The 20,401-nt window shown below is 42.1% G+C and overlaps 1 protein-coding gene across 9 annotated transcripts in view; it reads left to right on the top strand.

Annotated features, from left to right (window-relative positions):
- Positions 1-20,401, top strand: part of MPHOSPH9 (M-phase phosphoprotein 9) — a 66,780-nt gene that overhangs the window by 35,382 nt on the left and 10,997 nt on the right. For all 9 annotated transcript variants that reach the window (XR_006604760.1, XM_004753124.3, XM_004753125.3 and 6 more), the window contains 5 exons: positions 8,709-8,756; positions 9,657-9,721; positions 11,185-11,286; positions 17,539-17,673; positions 18,520-18,695. Coding sequence is in view for 8 of the 9 variants with exons in the window: in XM_004753124.3 (XP_004753181.1) it covers positions 8,709-8,756; positions 9,657-9,721; positions 11,185-11,286; positions 17,539-17,673; positions 18,520-18,695 (526 nt within the window). In the remaining variant the exon portion in view is untranslated. The remainder of the gene's footprint in view (positions 1-8,708; positions 8,757-9,656; positions 9,722-11,184; positions 11,287-17,538; positions 17,674-18,519; positions 18,696-20,401) is intronic.

The following is a 20,401-nucleotide window of genomic DNA, read 5'->3' on the forward strand; positions in this document are numbered from 1 at the left end:
AAGTCTTTAAGTGTTTTTCTTTCTTTCTTTCTTCTTCTTCTTCTTCTTTATTTTTTTTAAGATTTTATTTATTTGAGAGAGAGCATGAGTGGGGGGGAGAAGCAGAGGGAGAGGGACAGGCAGACTCCTGGCTAAGTGGGGAGGGAGCCTACTGCTGGGCTCTATCCCAGGACCCTGTGATCACGACCTGAGCCGAAGTTAGATGCTTAGCTGACTGAGCCACCCAGGCACCTCTTGATTCAAAGCCTTAACATTTAACAATATGTGCTTTATCGTTCTTTTGGTGGTTCCATGTGGTTGTGGCTGCCCTGCTGGGGAGTTAGGATAGAAAACTTCCAGTGTTGCAGAAGGTTCTGTTGGACAGCACTGCTATAGAATATTCTTCAGTTTGGGTTTGTGTTTTGCACAATTAGATTCAGGTTGTAGAACGAATGCGCAAGAATACTGCAAAAGGAAGCTGAACCCTTCTTATTTATTTGTTTATTTTTTAAAGAGATTTTATTTATTTATTTGACAGAGAGAGAGAGATCACAAGTAGGCAGAGAGAGGGGGGAAGCAGGTTCCCCGCTGAGCGGAGAGCCCGATGTGGAGCTCAATCCCAGGACCCTGAGATCATGACCTTAAGCCTAAGGCAGAGGTTCAACCCACTGAGCCACCCAGGCGCCCCAAGCTGAGCCCTTCTTAGCACATCTTATCAGGAGGCACATGTTAGTTTTGTGGTATTAATTGTGATCTCTTGGTTAAGGTGGTGTTTGCCAGGTATCTCCACTATAAAGTTCCATCTCCACATTTAGAATTAATAACTATTAAGGGGTGGAGATATATATATAAAACATATATATATTTAAACATTTTTTATTTTAAAGTAATTAGTATTTAAATGTCCACAATAGCTACACTATGGAAAGAGCCTAGATGTCCATTGGCAGATGAATGGATAAAGCGTATGTGGTGTGTGTGTGTGTGTGTGTGTGATGGAATACTATGCAGCCATCAGAATATGAAATCTTGCATTTGCAATGTCCTGGAACTAGAGGGTATTATGCTAAGCAAAATAACTCAACCAGAGAAAGACAATTATCATATGATCTCGCTGATCGGTGGAGTTTGAGAAACAAGGCAGAGGATCATGGGGGAAGAGAGGAGAAAATGTAAAGGGATGAAACCAGAGAGGGAGCCAGACTGTCAAGACTTTTAATCTCAGGAACCAAACTGAGGGTTGCAGGAGTGGAGGGGTGGGGAGGGGTGGGGTGGTTGTGTGATGGACATTGGGGAGGGTATGTGCTATAGTGAGCGATGTTAATTGTGTAAGACTGATGAATCACAGACCTGTACCCCTGAAACTAATAATACATTATATGTTAATAAAAATAAAGTAACAAAATTAGCATATAATGTATTATTGGTTTCAGAGGTATTTGTATATCATTTTTGGAGAAATGTCTGTTCAAGCCCTCTGTTCATTTTTTAATTGGGTTATTTGTTTATTTTTATTTTTTAATTTATATTTAATTGATTGACATAAAATGTATTACTGGTTTCAGAGGCAGAGGTCCGTGATTCATCAGCCTTCTATAACACCCAGTGCTTGTTATATCATGTGCTCTCCTTAATGTCCATCACCCAGTTACCCCATCCCCCTACCTGCTCCTCTCCAGCAACCCTCAGTTTGTTTCCTAGGATTAAGAGTCTCTTATGGTTTGTCTTCCTCTCTGGTTCTGTCTTGTTTTATTTTTTTCTCTCTTCCCCTATCAATCATCCTGTTTTGTTTCTTGAATTCCACATAGGAGTGAGATCATATGATAATTGTCTTTCTGTGATTGACTTATTTTGCTTAGCATAGTCCCCTCTAGTTCCATCTACGTCGTTGCGGATGGCAAGATTTTTTTTTTAAAGATTTTATTTATTTGGCAGACAGAGATGGCAAGAGAGGGAACACAAGCAGGGGAAGCGGGAGAGGGAGAAGCAGGCTTCCCACTGAGCAGGGAGCCCGATACAGGGCTCGATCCCAGGACCCTGGGAGCTGAAGGCAGACTCTTAACGAGTGAGCCATTCAGGTGCCTCAAGATTTCAGATTTTGATGACTGGGTAATATTCAATAGTGTGTGTGTGTGTGTGTGTGTGTGTGTCCGTGTGTGTGTGTGTGTGTCTACCACATCTTTATCCATTCATCTGCTGATGGACATCTGGGCTCTTTCCGTAGTTTGGCTGCTATGGACATTGGGGTGCAGGTGCCCCTTCGGATCACTACATTTGTATCTTTGGTGTAAATACCACTAGTGCAATTGCTGGGTCATAGGGTAGCTCTATTTTCAACCCTTTAAGGAACCTCCATGCTTTTCCATAGGGACTGCACCAGCTTGCATTCCTGCCAACTCTGTGGGAGGGCTCTATTAAGGGATATTTTAAGACTTTGTAAATCGGGCGCCTGGGTGGCTCAGTGGGTTAAAGCCTCTGCCTTCAGCTCAAGTTAGGATCTCAGGGTCCTGGGATCGAATCCCACATTGGGCTCTCTGCTCAGCGGGGAGCCTGCTTCCCCCTCTCTCTCTGCCTACCTCTCTGCCTATTTGTGATCTCTGTCTGTCAAATAAATAAAATCTTCAAAAATAAAATCTTTAAAATCTTTAAAAAAAATCTTTGTAAATCACCTTTTTCTCATCAAACTTTTACCCACTAGCTTTAGCATCCACTGAAGAGTCTTTCCTGAAACATGTAATTACTGTTGTGGTTGCCAAATGGTGGTTCCTCTGTTGTTACTCCTTCTGCATCTTACTGCGAGGAGGAGCTCTCTGCTCTCTGTTATTTATATTAGCGTGGACTGATGAATTCGTATTTTGTTCAGTGAATTACAGTTCTTTTTGTTGTTGTTACAGTTACCATTTTGATGCTTGCGTTGTCCTAGTTTTGGCCAGTAGGGTAAGTGTCAGGCGGGCTGACTCCTGTGTCCTTTGGACACGTTTGTGTCATCCTTCGACCCTCATCCAGTGAGATAGTCCAGGCTCATCTTGTACTTTCCCAGTCCCAGCCCTAAATCCATCATTTTCCCATGGAGCGCTGGTTTACTTAGGTGGAAAATGATATTTAGAAATGAAGATCTAGCACTAGGTACATTCCTTGCTAGTGGGATGCCATCATTTTTAATTATTTATAAGTTCACCGCAGTTATGTTGGAATAACAGGAAGCAGCACGGGATGGTTGGAATGTTGTTTTGAGCTGAAATTACATTAATGTTGCCAGTGATTACACAGTCCTCCTTTGCATTTATCATGTCAAGTATTTTAAGCATAGGGAAAAGAATACAGAGTAATATATAGAACATCCACATACCAGCTGTCTGTAAATACAACTGAAATACTTCTTTTCACCCTTTCTCTTCTAAACCTGCTCTGTTGAATATACCGTTGGTTTCCCCATGCATTTCTGCTTTTGCTCCACATACGTATTCTGTAAACAATATATAGTAAGGTTCGATGTGTCCTTAAACGAGATATGAATTGTGTTGTACCACATATACTTCCTGCAACCTGTTTTTTTTTTTCTTTTAAGTAGGTTCCACACCCAACATGGGGCTCAAACTCATGACCCCAAGATAAAGAGTCCCAGGCTCTAAGCAATGAGCCAGCAAGGTGCCCCTCCTGCAACCTGTTTTTTTGTAGCTTGGTGTTTGAGATTTACCATGTTGATACATGCAGCTTTTAATCATTTTTACTTAAACATATTTGAAGTTTTTTAGGTATATGAAAAGAATATTGCGTGTGGACCCACCACTCATCTTTAGATTTAAAATACAACAGATAATATAGTCGCAGTCCCCCTGCCGAGCCCCCGTGCACCCATTTCTGCTCACCCCGCCCTCCTGGGTGTGACTGGTCTGAACAGTGAATGTCTTCCCATGTCGGTGTCTCACACGTGCATGTGTGCATTAGTCAGTGTTGTTTGGCATATTGTAGAGCTTTTTACAATTGCTGTCACACTGTATTTACTAATCTTTTTTTTTTTTTTTAAGATTTATTTATTTATTTATTTATTTATTTATTTATTTATTTGACAGAGATCACAAATAGGCAGAGAGGCAGGCAGAGAGAGAGGGGGGAAGCAGGCTCCCTGCTGAGCAGAAAGCCAGATGCAGGGCTCGATCCCAGGACCCTGAGATCATGACCTGAGCCGAAGGCAGAGACTTTAACCCACTGAGCCACCCAGGGGCCCCTGTATTTACTAATCTTTTCTCGTCGCTAAGATTTGTTCAGGCAAATGCATTAGCACTAGCTCGTTTGTCCTCCGCTCACTCTAAATTTTCCACAATTACCTGTTTCCCTTTTGCCAGTTTCTTTTTCTTGCTCTTTAGAGCCTCAGGGCCATGAGCATTCCTAATCAGGTCTCCTTGCACAGACCTGTGCAACTGCCTCTCAAGTTAGGAACCAGAGTCTCAACACAGGTGACCCTGAACTGGATGTGGTCTGGGAACTTAGGCGGGCCATAGCGGGGACAGCTTGTTTCTGCTCTGCGACATCCAGGACTTCAGCTGGATTTTCAAAGCCTGGTGGCCGGTTGTTGATGATGGCCGTCAACTAAGGCTGCATCCCTCTACGTGGGCTGGTTGGGCTTCTCTGAAGCGTGACGACGGAATGCCACAGGCCAGCGTCCTGGAAGATTGCCCTGACAGCCAGTAGCCTTTTATGACCCAGCCCTGGAAATCCTTTGGCATCATTTCTGTCCCTTTCTATTTGTTAAATGACCGGAGCCGAAGGCAGACGCTTAACTGACTGCGCCACCCAGGCACCCCCAAGTTTTGTATTTTAGTGTCCAAAATACAGTCTTTTCATTTCTGGTTTGGAACTCTTTTTTATGTCTTGTTTACAAAATCTTTTCCTACTTAAGGATCGGAAAATTACTAACCTGTATATTGCCTTCTAAAATTATACAGCCTTTTGGGATGCCTGGGTGGCTCAGTTGGTTAAATGACTGCCTTTAGCTCAGGTCATGATCCCAGGGTCCTGGGATCGAGCCCCACATTGGGCTGCGTGCTCCGTGGGGAGCCTGCTTCTCCCTCTCCCTCTGCCTGGTGCTCTCCCTGCTGTGCTCTCTCTCTCTGTGTCAAATAAATAAATAAAATATTTAAAAATAAAATAAAATATAAAATTACATTAAATTAAGAGCCTTTCTTCATATATTTAGGCCTTTAATCTACACCAGATTGCCTCTTATATGTGGTGTGAGATAGGGATTGGACTTGATTGTTGTTTTCAAATGATTAACCGAGTATTACAGCACCATTTGTTCAGAAAGTTCATTTATTTTAAGCAATCTCTACGTCCAACAGGGAGCCTGAACTCATGACCCCAACATTGAGAGCCCACATGCTTCACTGATTGAGCCAGCAGCGCCCTTCATGGCACCATTTTTTAAGAGAATATCTTTTTCCTACTGACTTTTAATGCCACTTCTGTTGTATATTATGTTTCTTTCTTGGATGTGTCTGTTTTGAGGCTCCCTAGTCTGTTTCATTGGTTTATTTGTCCCTGGATGGAAACTACATCATCTTAATTACTAGCATTTTATAAGGAGCTTTGATTTTTGGTGTAATGCTTCCTTAACTTTCTTTTTTGTCTTCTAAAAATTATTTTTACCAGTTTTTCATCTTTTAAAAATTTTTTTAAATCAAAATAAATTTTTTATTGTGTTGTGTTATTCACCATACAATACATCATTAGTTCTTGATGCAGTGTTCCAAGGTTTATTGTTAGTTTTTTGCCATTTTGTTTCATGTGAATATTACTGTTGGCTTATCACATTAAAAACAAAACAAAAACTGTGTTTGGAGCTCCTGGCTGACTCAGTTGGTGGAGCACATGATTCTTGATCTTGGGGTCATGAGTTCAAGCCCCACCTTGGGTGAAAAGATTACATCGAAACAAAGCAGGGGTGCCTGGTTGTATGTTCTTCCAGCTGAGCCAGCCAGGTGCCCCTATATCTTGAATTTTTAACATTATCCGTAATTATCATGGATGAAGATTTAAGTCCTTCACATGTCATTTGGCTAAGAGTATAGAATTCTAGGGTATGTTTTCTTTCCGTCAGATTTTTAAGCATTTTGTTCCATTGTTTTTTGCTGCCTTGAGAATATACCTGATGATTGATTTCTCTTCCTCTCTTCCCCATCCCAGTCCTATGTCTTTTGTGTTTTCTCCTTTCCCCTCATCTTTCTTATTTTGAAAGCTTCAAGTCTACAGAAAAGTTGTACAGATGGTATGATGAAAACCTCTGTATATTCCTTGTCTAGTTCATCAGTTGTGAATATTTTATCACATTTGCTTTATGTCTTCACAGCATTATAGGCTTTTTTCCTTATGCTGAACAATTTGGGAGTCAATTACAGACACTGTGAGATTTCACTCCTGAATACTCCAACAGGTGTCTCCTGAGAATAAGGACATTCTCCTGCATAATCTCCACACAGTTCTCACACTCGGAGAATTTAATTTTGATGTAATGCTAGTTATCTAATATATAGTCTATATTCAACTTGACCCAGTTGTCTAAATAATGTCCTTTATAGATGTTTTGGATTTTGCTTTTTAGTTTACACTCCAATCAAGGACTGCACATTGTGTCTGTAAATGCGCTTCTCGTTCCTTATGACTGAGTTCAAAGCTCCTTCTGGAAGTGGTAGCATTTTTTTTTTTATCCTTGGTGTCCTTAAATTCCATAGCAGTGTGCCTTGAAACAGGTCTTTTCTCATTCATTGTCGGAGGCACAGATTCTTCCAATCTGGGAATGAATGTCCTTCAGTCCTATAGACTTGCTGATATTATTTCTCTCTTGATTTCCTTCCTGCCTTCTCTGTTCTCTTTCGCTGGAACTTTTGCCAGTAAATGTTGTATCGCATGGGTGGATTTTCTAAGATTCGTGGATCCTTTAGTTTCCATCATGGCCTCTCTGTTCTCTATCTCCTTGTCTTAGTATTACATTTATTTTCTCTCTCATTTTTAGTTTCTTTTTTTTTTTTTTTTTAAGATTTTATTTCTTTATTAGAGAGAGTGAGAGAGAACATGAGAAGGGGAAAAGGTCAGAGGGAGAAGCAGACTCCCCATGGAGCTGGGAGCCCGATGCAGGATTTGATCCTGGGACTCTGGGATCATACCTGAACCAAAGGCAGTTGCCCAACCAGCTGAGCCACCCAGGTGCCCCTCATTTTTAGTTTCTTTCTTTCTTTTTTTTAAAAAGATTTTATTTATTTATTTTACAGAGATCACAAGTAGGCGGAGAGGTAGGCAGAGAGAGAGAAGGAAGCAGGCTCTCTGCTGAGCCACCCGGCACCCCAAGAGCTGTTCTTGTTCTTCAGTTGCTAGTTTTTCATTGGTTTCTGGTCTTGTTTTATTATGAATAGAACACTGATTAAGATAGTACTAGCTTTCTTTTAATGCTTTCTTTAGTTTTGATTTATTACTTCTTTTGAGTTAAACTTTCATTTTGAAGTCTGCTTCATATTGAATATTTTTGCTTTTTTAAAAAAATGTTGGTTTTTATACTGTAGACTCACATTTAAGGGGGAGGCAGTCAGAAGCCATTAGGAGACTCTGCTGGCAGTAAGGAATGGGGAGCCAAGTTTTGTTTTAACTCTTCCTTGGTCATTATCTCCTTACCCTTTGCTTCCTCCATCTGTTAGGCTTGGCTTCTGGAATGCCATGTGTCTCTCATTCACATTTCCTGTGTCCTGTCGTCTGACTGGGCAGTCCACTGTGGTTCTAGGCTCTCGCCACTCAGTTTAAGGACTTTAAACCAGCTCCCTTTGGTCAGCCTGTGCTGGCACCCTGTCTGCTACTGAACCTGACATTCAGGTCCTGAGGCTCTCGGGATATGAAGACACTGGCCTGCTAACCGTTAGCGTCACATACACAGGCACTAAAGCTTATAGCCCGCTATGCCTTGTTACAGCCTCATTGAGATCTCTCCTTTGTTGCACTCACTCTTGATTTCTCTATAACTGCCACATTGTCACTTGAGTGGGCTCTTGGGATAAAAAGAAAATTCTTGGACTCTGTCTCACATAATACGTATTTTCAAAGAAATTACCTAATCGTATTAGACTTGGGATTGTGCCTTTACTCTGTGGAATTTATCCAAAAGAAGTATACAATTCAAAGAAGAAAGCAAATTTTAATCTTTTAAAATACTGCTTACCTGAAGGGTCTTGACTGATATTATATAATTTCTGTTTTTATTTTGAAACATTCAGATTAACAGAAAACTTGCAAGAATGTCCTGTTCCTTTTACTTAGGATCCCAGTTGTTAACAATTTGCTGTATTTGCTTTATCACCCCCCCATACGTACGTTTACATGCGCCTTTTTTTTCTTGAACCAATTGAGAGTAAGCGTAGATGTTATGCCCTTTTACCTCTCCCTTTTGATATGTATTTCATAAGAACAGGGATCTTCTGTACATAGTCACAGAACAAATCAAACTAATTAAATGTGCATTTGACATCTAAATTATTATTTTATGGCACTTTTGTCCCAGTTCAGGATCCAACCCTGAATCATACCTTATATTCACTCCTCTTATCTCTTTAGTCACCTTCAATCTGGAACAGAGTGTTAATTTTTCTATTCAAGACCATAGCATTTTTGAAGAGTACAGGGAGCTATTTTATAGACTATCTGAGTTGTTTAATTTTATGGTACGTTTGTTTGTTTTTTTCTTGTAGCTCTTAGGAGAGTACGAGTCCCTGGGAAAAGAACACGAACGAGTAAAGGTAATGGTTGGTGATTCATGTTCTGAGTTTGATGGGGGGCAGAAGTGCCGGGTTGGAAATGGAGAGGGCTGACCCTTTATCTCCCTCTGTTCTCCCCACCCTCCGCCCCCCTCTAGCTGCTTCAGGTAGGCCACTGACTTCATCTTCTCTGTCACTGTCCTTATTCTCAACTATTTGCCCACTTATGTCATAAAGGTTTGGATGTGTTAACAAATACTGAATGGCTGTCGCGTTTGAGATGAGATGGAATTTTTAGAAGTGTGTAAGGTATAATATAGATGTAAATAATTATTTCATAATATTAAATATTAAGTTTTTTAAAGCATTCACTTTTTATGGGGTTGTTTGAATTTATCAATGATGTTTGGTTTCTTAATGAAAGCTTTGGGAATGAGATATTTGAATTCCGTGAAATCCCACAGTGATACTCTAAGTGGGACCCCAAGCATTTCTGCTGCATGGACTACAGGATAGCGGCCATTCCAGGTTAGAGGAAGACAGGGAGGCATTCTGGAGGCTCAGGAGCCAGTCAGGACATCTGAAATCTCACCAGCACAGCTCTCTGTTTTGCCGTTTACTGAGGTTTTTAGGCAAGTTATGGCTAAAACATGTCCATTTTAACCTTGGATTGCTTGTAATCAAGCAGAGCATGATAAGCTGTACCTATTACTACATGGGCTATACGTATGGCTGTTGGTGTAAGCCAGTGTTTTGTTCTCTCAGTGTCTCCTTTGAATTACATGAACTGGCTCATGGTTGATGCTCCCTTTTTGCGGAGTATCCGCATGATTTTCTTTATAGCTCTCTGGCGTAGCCTTAGATTGGTTTTGTATTATGTATTTTAAAATAAAAACAATCTACCCTATTTCAGTTACTGAATTTTTTCCTTTATCTTCATAGGATACATTAAATACAACTGAGAACAAATTGCTGGATGCACACACTCAGATTTCTGATTTGAAAAGGTAAAATGTATTGTCTCACTAATAAGATAATTATGCCTCTGTTCTTTTAACATCTGACTATTAGTCTGTACTGAAAGCAGTGAAAGGAAGTTTTTCTTGAGGGTTCTTAGGCATTTTGAGATCAGGTTTTATCCTAATCTTCCCCTGACCTGGAAATACATTTGATTTTAGCCAAAGGAGATTTTTAAACTGTTAGAGTATATTGGTGGTTGGGCTTGAGGAGTGTATGTTTCCTGAACTATTATGTGTTTTGTCAGCATAGCAAAATCTAAATGATGCTAAACCTTTGGAAATCTGTCAAAAAAAAAAAAAAAAAAAAAGAAAAAGAAAAAGAAAAAATGAATTTTAACAAGCAGTCTAGTTCACTAAATATTATTTGTGTTCCCAAAAGAAAACAACATTCACCCCAACTTTATGAACATCCACTTTTTTTTTTTTTTTTTTTCTGAGCATCTACTTTCTTAAAAACCTGGTGTGGGGACTATATTCATGATCTGATTTGCCTAGTTAGGTAGAAACAGAGTCATAAATCGTCCCTATGCAAATGATTAGATATTTCTAATTGGCTTTGGAGCAGGTTTTTGTATTTGTATTTGGAGATGTGGCCCTTACTTGGAGATTTTACTGCTCTTCTCGGGACTTCCCACATGGGAGAATGTGAATGCTGTCTGGCCCTCTCATCTGCCCAGGTCTTTTCTGCGATGCATTCAGTTCTGCCAATAGCTTCCTTATCTCAGATTGCCATAAAGCGTCAGCCCGTTAGAGCTGTGCTTTCTCAAACCTTCCTTGCATCAGGGTAGGCAAGATTTCGAGCTTAAAAGATGAGACAAAGACATGCAAAGTTTAAAAGAACAGAAAGAATGCCAAGATAACCTCAAAACAATTAACTGGCCCGAGTCCTGACACTAACAGAAGTTAGTGAACTTGAAAATAGGCTTTTATTCTGAACATGGCACAGATGAGGTGAATTGCTTGTAGACAGAGAATTTGAGGGATTGTTTAGCCTCTGTATCTTTTAAAAACTAGGAAGTTCTTACTGGCTCTTTTATTGGATGTTAAACCTGCTTCCTTTTTCGTGAAAACATTATCTATCTATATTTTGTATGCGTGAATATATATGTTTAGAATTAAACATGTTAGAATTGCACTTTATTTGAGTACTTGAATTTATTTTATTTTTTAATTTAATTTATACCATGAGTTTTGATCTGTAGTCAGATTATAAATCTTTTTAACTTGTCTGTATAAAGTCCATTTGTGTTTCCATGTATAGTTTAATGTATTTGCCTTTCAGTTTTGCTCAGCTTTTTTAAGCTTATTGGTGACATTTTACTATGAAAACAGGCTTTAAGACCAGCAGTTCTTCTGTCACCATTTTTCTAGAAGTGTCTGTTAAATAAGTAATTTGTAGTTGAGCTATATTTTAAATGTGTACTTAATTTATCTTATTACTTTTGAATTAGAACAATTTCAAAACTTGAAGCTCAGGTCAAGCAAGTAGAGCATGAAAATATGTTAAGTCTTCGCCATAATTCGAAAACTCCCATGAGAGCCTCACGTGCCAAGTAAGTTATTTTGCTTAATCTCTGTAAAGCTAGAAATAGGTACACCCTCTTATTGAACCGAGAAGCTTATCTGTCTAAGTCATAAGGAAGTCAGAGTTCAATGTCATTATAGAACTTAGATGTGTAAAAACATCTAGTTACGGGGCACCTGGCTGGCTCAGTCAGTAGAGCATACGACTCGGGGTGGTGAGTTGGAGCTCCACATTGGACGCAGAGCTTGCTTAAAAAACAAAAAGGTAAAACCATCTAATTATTAGATATTATAAAACCTCTCATGTAGAGGCATGTGCCAAATGGAGAAAATAGAATCAGATTAGGTATAAAGAGACCTGGAATGTTTTGTTGACTCTTCCCAGCTGTGTGACCTTCAGCAAATCTCTTAGGTTTTTTTGGAGCTTGACTTCATTATCTCTGAAAACAAGGACATTGAGCTAGAACATCTCAAAAGGTCTTTTAACCCTAAAATTCCAGAAATTTTATTCCTATGTTAATGGGCAGACCTATGAAAATACATCTTCCTTAGGTTCTATGGATTTTTCTATTTAGTTTTTTTTAGTTATTCAAAATGAGCTTTGCTATAATCTCAGAGCATTATCTTCATGATACATTTACAGAGTAGTTTTTTTCATATGAGATTGGTTTTTATTATCATTTTGTAAAGAATATTAAATGAGTAGATCATAAGGTCGTGATATTGATGTGTATGAGAAAGATTGTTAAATTGTAAATTTTAACCTTTCTAAGTCATTGTCAAATGAGAAACTTTCTCTAGATCTTTGTTCATTGACCTTAAGTTAGAACATAGTGAATTATTTAAAGAAAATATTTTATAAGTTATTGAAATCGAACATTTGAGAGAGAATAAGAGTGGAATGAGAATTGGGGTCAAGGGAGGTCTTTCTGCGGAGGTGACCTTGTAAGCAGGGCGGTGAGGCCTGTGCTGAGTCGTTGGTGTGGGAGGCATGAGGGAGGGGCATGTTCACTCAGAGAAATGAGCTTTGCTACGTCTTGAGGTAGGAAAGAGCTTAACATGTTTAAAGAACCTGGATGAAGCTTGTGTGGCCTGAATATTGCTAGCGAGGGCTGGAGGAGGTGAAATCAGACTGTCACATGTCGCTTTCTAAGCCCTGGTCAAGAGTTTGGATTTTACTCTAAGTCTGTTGGGAAGACTTTGAGAGGTTTTATGTGGTAAAATTAGGTCATCTGATTTTTTTCCTCTTTTCTTTTCCATTTTCTTCTTTTCTTTTCTTTTCTCTCCTTCTCTCTTTCTCTCTTTCTTTTTTGAGAGAGCGAGCATGCCCAGGAAGGGGAGGGTGGAAGGGACAGAGGGAGAGGGGGAGAGAGAGAGAGAATCTTAAGCAGGATCCATGCTCGGTGTGGAGCCCATTGCGGGACACAGTCTCATGACCTGAACCAAAATCGAGTTGGACGCTTAACTGACTGAGCCATCCAAGTGCCCCTGATTTCTTTGTTTTTGTTTGTTTGTTTGTTTTTTAATAAAGATTTTATTTATTTGACAGAGGGACACATAGTGAGAGAGGGAACACAAGCAGGGGGAGTGGGAGAGGGAGAAGGAGGCTTCCTGCGGAGTAGGGAGCCCGAGGCAGGGCTTGATCCCAGGACCCCAGAATCATGACCTGAGCTGCAGGCCGCTGCCTTATGAGTGAACCACCCAGGGGCCCCCTGGTTTCCGTTTTTTTAATGCACCTGCCATGAGGAGAAGATGGAGAGGAAAAGTAGAAGCAGACACACTAATTAGGCAATTGTGGTATTAGGAGAGATGGTGTTCACTGGGTGGTGGCCATAGAAATGGACAGAAGAGAAGGGTCTGAGAGACCTAATGGAGGTAAAATCCACAGAACATGAGATGGCAAGGGGCGCCTGGGTGGCTCTGTTGCTAAGCATCTGCTTTCGGCTCAGGTCATGACCCTAATCTCCTGCGATTGAGCCCCGCATCAGGCTTCCTGCTCAGTGGGGAGCCTGCTTCTCCCTCTCCCACTCCCCCTGCTGTGTTCCCTTACTCGCTGTCTCACTCTGTCAAGTAAATAAATAAAAATATTTTTTTAAAAAAGAATGAGGAGACAAGAAAGGGAGGTGTCTGGTAACACCTTGGTTTCTGTCTGGAGCAACTCAGGTGCCACGTACTGCACTAGGGAAGAAATGGGAAGAGTAGACCATGGGGTCAGGATCAGAATTTCCATTTCAAATATTTTAGTTTGAGATTCATACGAATTCCAAGTGGGAATCCAGCAGGTGATTATAAATGTGCATTTGGAACTCTATAGAAATAAAGTCTTAGGCTAGAGATACAAATTTTAGAATTCGCATTCTGTAGTGCTTGATCCTGGGGTAGATGATGGGCGTGTGGTGGGGGTTTGGTGTAGGATGAAGCTCTGAGAAGCCCGATGTCTCGATGCTGGGGCCAGAGGAGTTGGCCCGAGAACCTGAGCACTGTCAGGGAGTTAGGGGGAACTCTGAAGTGGCCAGCGGTGTGGACGCCGCTTAGAGAGCATGTGAGGGGACTAGTGACCCTTAGGTGCGCCAGCCAGGCCTTGATGGCCTGGCGGGTGGTTGTGTGGAGGGACAGATGTGAACATCTGCTGGGCATGTTGTGCAGAGCGAGTGAAAGCAACCTGTATGTCTGACAGCTGGAACATTCATATACTGTGATATGCTTATGCAGGGGCTCTGCAGTGTGACGATGTGTACATTAGGTCAGTGACTGGCAAGCACAGCCCTCGCCCAAGTCCAGTCTGCTGCCCATGCTGGTAGGAATCATGAGCAAAGAGTGGCTTTTACGTTGTTAAATGTTTGAGAAGAAATCCAAAGAATAGTATTTCATACTTGTGAAAATGATATGAAATTCAAATTTCAGCATCCATAAATAAAGCTCATTCATTTACCTATTGTCTGGCTGCTTTACACGACAGTGGTAAATCTGAGTACTTGCAACAGAGACCATCTGGCCCATAAAACCTATTTATTAAAATGAAACAAAACAAAAACCTATTTATTCTCTGAGTCTCTGTAGGAAAAAATTTGCCAGCCACTTAAGTTGATTGCTAACATGGTTTAATCTTTTTTTTTTTTTTTTAAAGATTTATTTACTTATTGGAGAGAGAGGGGGAGAGAGCCCGAGTAGGAGGGGCAGAGGGAGGGAGAATCTCAGGCTGACTCCACGCTGAGTGTGGAGCCTGGTGCAGGGCTTGATCTCACAACCTTGAGATCACAACCTGAGCTGTAGCCAAGAGTTGGATGCTTAACTGACTGACTGCACCTCCCAGACACACCTAACATTGATTTAATTCTGAGAACATAATTTGGAACAACAAAAAACCAGTTGCAGAAGAAGTAGGGTACTATTTATATTGATTTGTCATTTACTACAACGTATCTTACAGGTTCATACAGAAGTAGTAAAAACATGATGTGTGTGGAATGTTGAATATGAATTTAGTGGAAGTGGTAGCCGAGCACTTACACTAAGGTTATGACATTGGAGGAACTATACTGGTGAGGTCCACAGGGGACTTGGGTCGTGTCTGTAGTGTTCCACGGTTCACACACATAGAGCAAACAGGGTTCGTAAGCAGATGGTTGTGCTGCAGGAGTATAATCTGTATGTCTGTGCACGCTTGAAATATTTTATATTTTAAGTGAACAGGAACCAATAAGAGATTAATATCTAGGATGTAAAGAACTATAAATCAATAAGAAAAATTCTCAGTGGAAAAATGATAAAAAAGTATGAACAGATGATTCACAGGAAAAAAAAAACCCTCTAAATGGCTGATAAAATTGAAAAGATGTTCATTTTGCTAGTAATCAGAAAAATGCAAATTAATAAATAAGTAGCATGGGCTACCCCTCACACCATCAGACAGGCCAGGCCAGACTCCAGGGCTAATCATTGCAAATTTTGCAAAGATGTGAAGGAACAGGAACTCTGCTGCTGCTGGTTAGACTGAAAATCGATAAGCTCGTCTGGAGTGTGATTTGACAATATCCAGTAAGACTGAAGATGTGTGCACCCCAGGTTCCACAGTTCTGGTTTTGGATATTTACCTCAGGAATTCCTACACGTGTTAATCACAGCATTGTGGAAAGATGATGCATCAGAAACTAAAATAACCACCGACAGGAGGAGGGATCTGTAAGGTGTGGTGTATTTGTACTGTAGGTAAATAGTTCAAATCACGCCCCTGTCTGTGTTAACATGGAGAAATCTGAAGCGTGTAGAGTAGAAACAGCAGCATCACAAGGACGTGTGCATTATGTGGACATTATTTAAAAAATATGTGGACATAATTTAAAAAATGACCTTTCATGCAGAATCTTCTGTCTTAATGTTGAAAACAAATATGTAAAGCATTTGTTAAAACTAAGTACAGGCGAGTGCTTACAGTAGTCTTTGTAATTTTCTAAGGACGTTTAGAATGTTTCTTAATTTAAAAATCGAGGGAAAGGGGTGCCTGGATGGCTCAGTGGGTTAAAGCCTCTGCCTTCGGCTCAGGTCGTGATCTCAGGGTCCTGGGATCGAGCCCCGCATCGGGATCTCTGCTCAGCAGGGAACCTGCTTCCCCCCTCTCTCTCTCTCTGCCTGTCTCTGCCTCCTTGTGATCTCTGTCAAATAAATAGATCTTAAAAAAAAAATAGAGGGAAAAAGGGAGTGACTGGGAGTTTAAATAAAAATGAGGAGGGAAGTTATAAGAGGTTTGGCTGTGGTAGGGAGCAGAGAGAGGAAGATACCTCTTGTCTCCTGGTTTCTTTTTTCCCTCCGAAGTGTGATGCGAGGCTATCAAGTGACTGGCAGGGCAGGGTGAGAGGTCGGAGGAGAGTGGAGAAGGTGTGAGGGAGAATCCTGGTGGGAGAATTGGAGCGCGCGGATTACGGAAAGGTATGTTGTCAGCCGTGTTGGGTGTCCATGAGATGGTAATAACCACTCTCTGGTGCTAGCCCAGGCCGTGCGGTTGGGTGGCTTGCTTTCCAGCAAAGCCTAAATGGAGGACTGTAGACACTCAGGAGCGAGACCACCGTGTTCCTCCAGGCTTAGGTCTCTGCTGCCAGTCGGGAGTGATGGAAGGGGAGTACAGAAAGGGGGTCAGAGCAGTGAGTAACCGTGCGCCCTGGAGTAGGTAGAGGGGAACTGGCGAAGCCAAGGGAGGGGTTGATCAGTTGAAAATGGTGAGGCCAGGGATCATAGGCCTTGGGGTCACAGAGCCTTGGTGATGCTTGAGCACCTTAGCCGGAAGAACCTTCAGAGTTGGGATTTTTTTTAAAAGATTTATTTATTTATTTATTTGACAGAGATCACAAGTAGGCAGAGAGGAAGGGAAGCAGGCTCCCCGCTGAGCAGAGAGGACCCTGGGATCATGACTTGAGCTGAAAGCAGAGGCTTTAACCCACTGAGCCCCGCAGGCGCTCCCAGAGTTGGGATTTCTCAAGGGAATGTGTTCTCTAGTGATAAAGAAGTCCAGTGAATGTTCTCCAGTGAGCGGAGGGGGACGAGTAAGCAGGAGTCCGAGTCTAGGCATTGCAGAGAGGTTCAGGCAGCTCCTCCTATGGACAGTGAAGCAGGAAGGCAGGAGCAGGTGTGGAGAAGGTGAGAGCGGTTCGGAAGTCTAGCTCAGGGCCGGTTAATGCACGATGGGTGAGCCTCCATTGGGTTAGGGTTTCCATAGGAGGGGAGGCCTGGCCCCCAGCTGCACGACTCAGTACAGTGGTGCTGGTCACCTTGTGTGGCTTGTTACATTTAAGGTCCTTAAGATGAAATAACATTTAAAGATTGGTTCTTCTCACGAGCCACGGGCTGCATGTGACTAGTGGCGGCTGTGCTGGGCTGTGCAGATAGAGGAGGTTTCTGTTTTCCCAGGTAATTCTTCCGGGCAGTGCTGGTCTGGGAGGAGCGTGAAGGGCCCTCTCACTCCACCTCCTGGGCCTGAGCTGTGGGTTGGGTGTGAAGCATAGAAAGTGTGGTAGGAAGTTGGTTGGTGTTCAGATCTGTGTGGACAGAATACCTTGACTGAGATGCAGAAATATTCCAAAGGAACAGAAACCTAAAATAAGACTTCGGTTGGCTCTGAAAACCATAAAATAAGAATTCGTGTATCTAAAATAAGGGGGCTTCTTGCAGTTTTGGAATTACTGTACAGATGTGTACGTACCATTTCAGAGCAGGGTGCTCTGTGTCTGTGTTCAGCGTGAACTGAAACATGAGCCCATCATGCCTCAGCTCGTTTCTCCCTGTCCTAGCACACTGGCCACCTCCGACGTCAGCAGGCGCAAGTGGCTGATCCCAGGGGCGGAGTACTCCATCTTTACCGGCCAGCCTTTGGACGCCCCGGATAACAGGATGGATGACCAGCTGGTGGAAACCTGTGCTTCTGGGTAGGTAGCTTTGTCAGAGGTCAGATTGAGGCTCGGTTACAGTTTCATAGATCTCAGTCGCCTTTAAATGTCTGGGAAGGTCTAAAAGAGCCTTCTCTTCGTGGCTTCAGTGTCTTACTTTTGAGGACCAGATTTTTATTTTACTTTGAAAAGCTAATGGATTTCAGATGCTTTCTGATCAAAGGGCGGGCAGAAGGTCCCCCACTGTGCCCCTGACAGGACAGTGTGCTGTGCACAGTCTCTCAGTTAGGCTAAGGTGTTCACCCTCTCACCTTTTGGACAGCGCATGCAACCAGATTACTCCAGGGCTCCACGAAAGTACCATACTTCTGTATGTGCCGGGGTGTGAAGAGGATTGGGAAGCACTGGTCTGTTACAGGTTCAGTTTCAGTGTATTTGTGTTGTAAAGCAGACATACTCTTTGTGGAGTGTAATTGTTAGCTCTCATGTCATTCCCCTAACAGGGCCAGGGACCTCTGTCTTAGCTCAGCCTGCTCTATGAAATCACCATAGACCCAGCAGCTTCAACAGGAAACACTTTTTCCTGCTGTTCTGGAGGCTGAGTCTGAGATTGGGGTGTCAGCGCAGTTGGGTTCATGGTGAGGGCCCTCTTCCAGGTTATTGGGTCTTGGTCTTTCCTCGCTGAATGTGTGCAGACATCTTTTTAGAAGGGCATTCATCCCAGCAAAGGACCCCCTGCTCTCATGATCTCATCCAAATCTAATCACCTCCCCAAGGCCTCATCTCCTAACACCATCCACTGAGGATTGGGGCTTCAATATACGAGTGTTTTGAGGCACAAATACTCCGTTCATAGCACTGTGTGTCTTACAATTATTATTTAAGGTACCATTCTCCTCCGGAAAAGGATTCTTCATCTGGAAGTTCACCAAGAAGCTTATCGATAACAAAACAAAGAGAGACTTCAGATACACCAGTCATGAAAGCTTTAAAAGAACTTGAGGAAGGAAAAATATTTAAAAATTGGGGCACACAGACAGAGAAAGAGGACACCTCGAATAGTAAGCATTTTTTCCTTGTTTGATATAGATAGATAATAGATTATAGATACCTTCCTCTTTGCCCGCAGTTGTATCACCTTCCTTAAATACTCTGGCTCCTAATTTATCACAGTCATGGCATAACTTGCTGCTTTTATACAAGGCAGACTACATGTTACACTTTTTTTTTTTAAGGATTTTATTTTATTTTTGTTTATTTTTTTAAAGATTTTATTTATTTATTTTTAAATATTTTGTTTATTTATTAGATCACAAGTAGGCAGAGAGGCAGGCAGAGAGAGAGGAAGGGAAGTAGGCTCCCTGCTGAGCAGAGAGCCCGATGTGGGGCTCAATCCCAAGACCCTGGGATCATGACCTGAGCCGAAGAGGCTTTAACCCACTGAGCCACCCAGGTGCCCCTTATTTTATTTTATTTTTTTGACAGAGACACAGCGAGAGAGGGAACAGAAGCAGGGGGAGTGGGAGAGGGAGAAGCAGGCCCCCTGCTGAGCAGGGAGCCCAACGCAGGGCTTGATCCCAGGACCCTGGGATCATGACCCGAGCTGAAGGCAGATGCCCAACGACCGAGCCACCCAGGTGCCCCAGATTTTATTTTTATTTTATTTGACAGAGCACAAGCAGGGGGAAAAACAGGCAAAGGGAGAGGGAGAAGCAGGCCTCCCTCTGAGCAGAGTGCCCAATGTGGGACTCGATCCCATGACCGTGGGATTATGACCGGAGCCAAAAGTAAACAAAGACTGAGCAACCCAGCGCCCTGTGTTCTAATTAGTAAAGATTTATGAACCATTCTTAAAGATATTTGGAAATTTTCTACATCAGTTTGTCATTGGAAAGTTATAATAGACATTTAGTATTCATAAAGTGAGGTGTAGTGTTTTTTACTCTCCCTTCTTGGTTACCGAGCATCTGTCAGGAAGACAAGAAGTGTGTTTTGTTTTGTTTTTTTAAGAATTTGTTTACTGGGGCGCCTGGGTGGCTCAGTGGGTTAAGCCGCTGCCTTCTGCTCAGGTCATGATCTCAGGTCCTGGGATCGAGCCCCGCATCGGGCTCTCTGCTCTGCGGGGAGCCTGCTTCCTCCTCTCTGCCTGCCTCTCTGCCTACTTGTGATCTCTGTCTGTCAATAAATAAAATCTTAAAAAAAAAAAAAAAGAATTTGTTTACTTATCTGACAGAGCGAGAGAGTACAAGCAGGGGGAACAGTAGAGGCAGAGGGAGAAGCAGGCTCTGTGCTGAGTAAGGAGCCCTATTGTGTGACTCAGTCCCAGGACTCCGGAATCATGACCAGAGCTGAAGGCAGACACTTACTTAACCATCTGAGCCCACCAGGTGCCTCCCCCACCTTTTCTAAGATAATTTTATTTTTTATTTTTAAGTAATCTCTACATCCGATGTGGGGTTCAAAATCACAACCCCAAGATCAAGAGTCACATGTTTTTCCAACTGAGCCCACCAACCACCCCAGGAAGTACCTTGCTCAACAGCTCACCAGTGCTTACATCTCTTTGTACTCACTCCAGTGCTTGCTTGATCGGGTCTGCTGATTCCATTGTCCAGTCTTGGGCATTGCATCTCCGAAGAAGTATCTGCTAGTAAATAAATCAGTAACTTCCTAAAAGTAATCTCTCTTGAAAAATCGCCGTGAATGGCAATTGTAAACAGGGAGCCAGAATGAATTCATTATAAACCCCCACATTTGTTCTTCATCA

The sequence above is a fragment of the Mustela putorius genome, unplaced genomic scaffold (genome assembly GCF_011764305.1).
Source record: "Mustela putorius furo isolate JIRA1106 unplaced genomic scaffold, ASM1176430v1.1 tig00537248_pilon_pilon_pilon, whole genome shotgun sequence".
NCBI classification, from domain to species: Eukaryota; Metazoa; Chordata; class Mammalia; order Carnivora; family Mustelidae; genus Mustela; species Mustela putorius.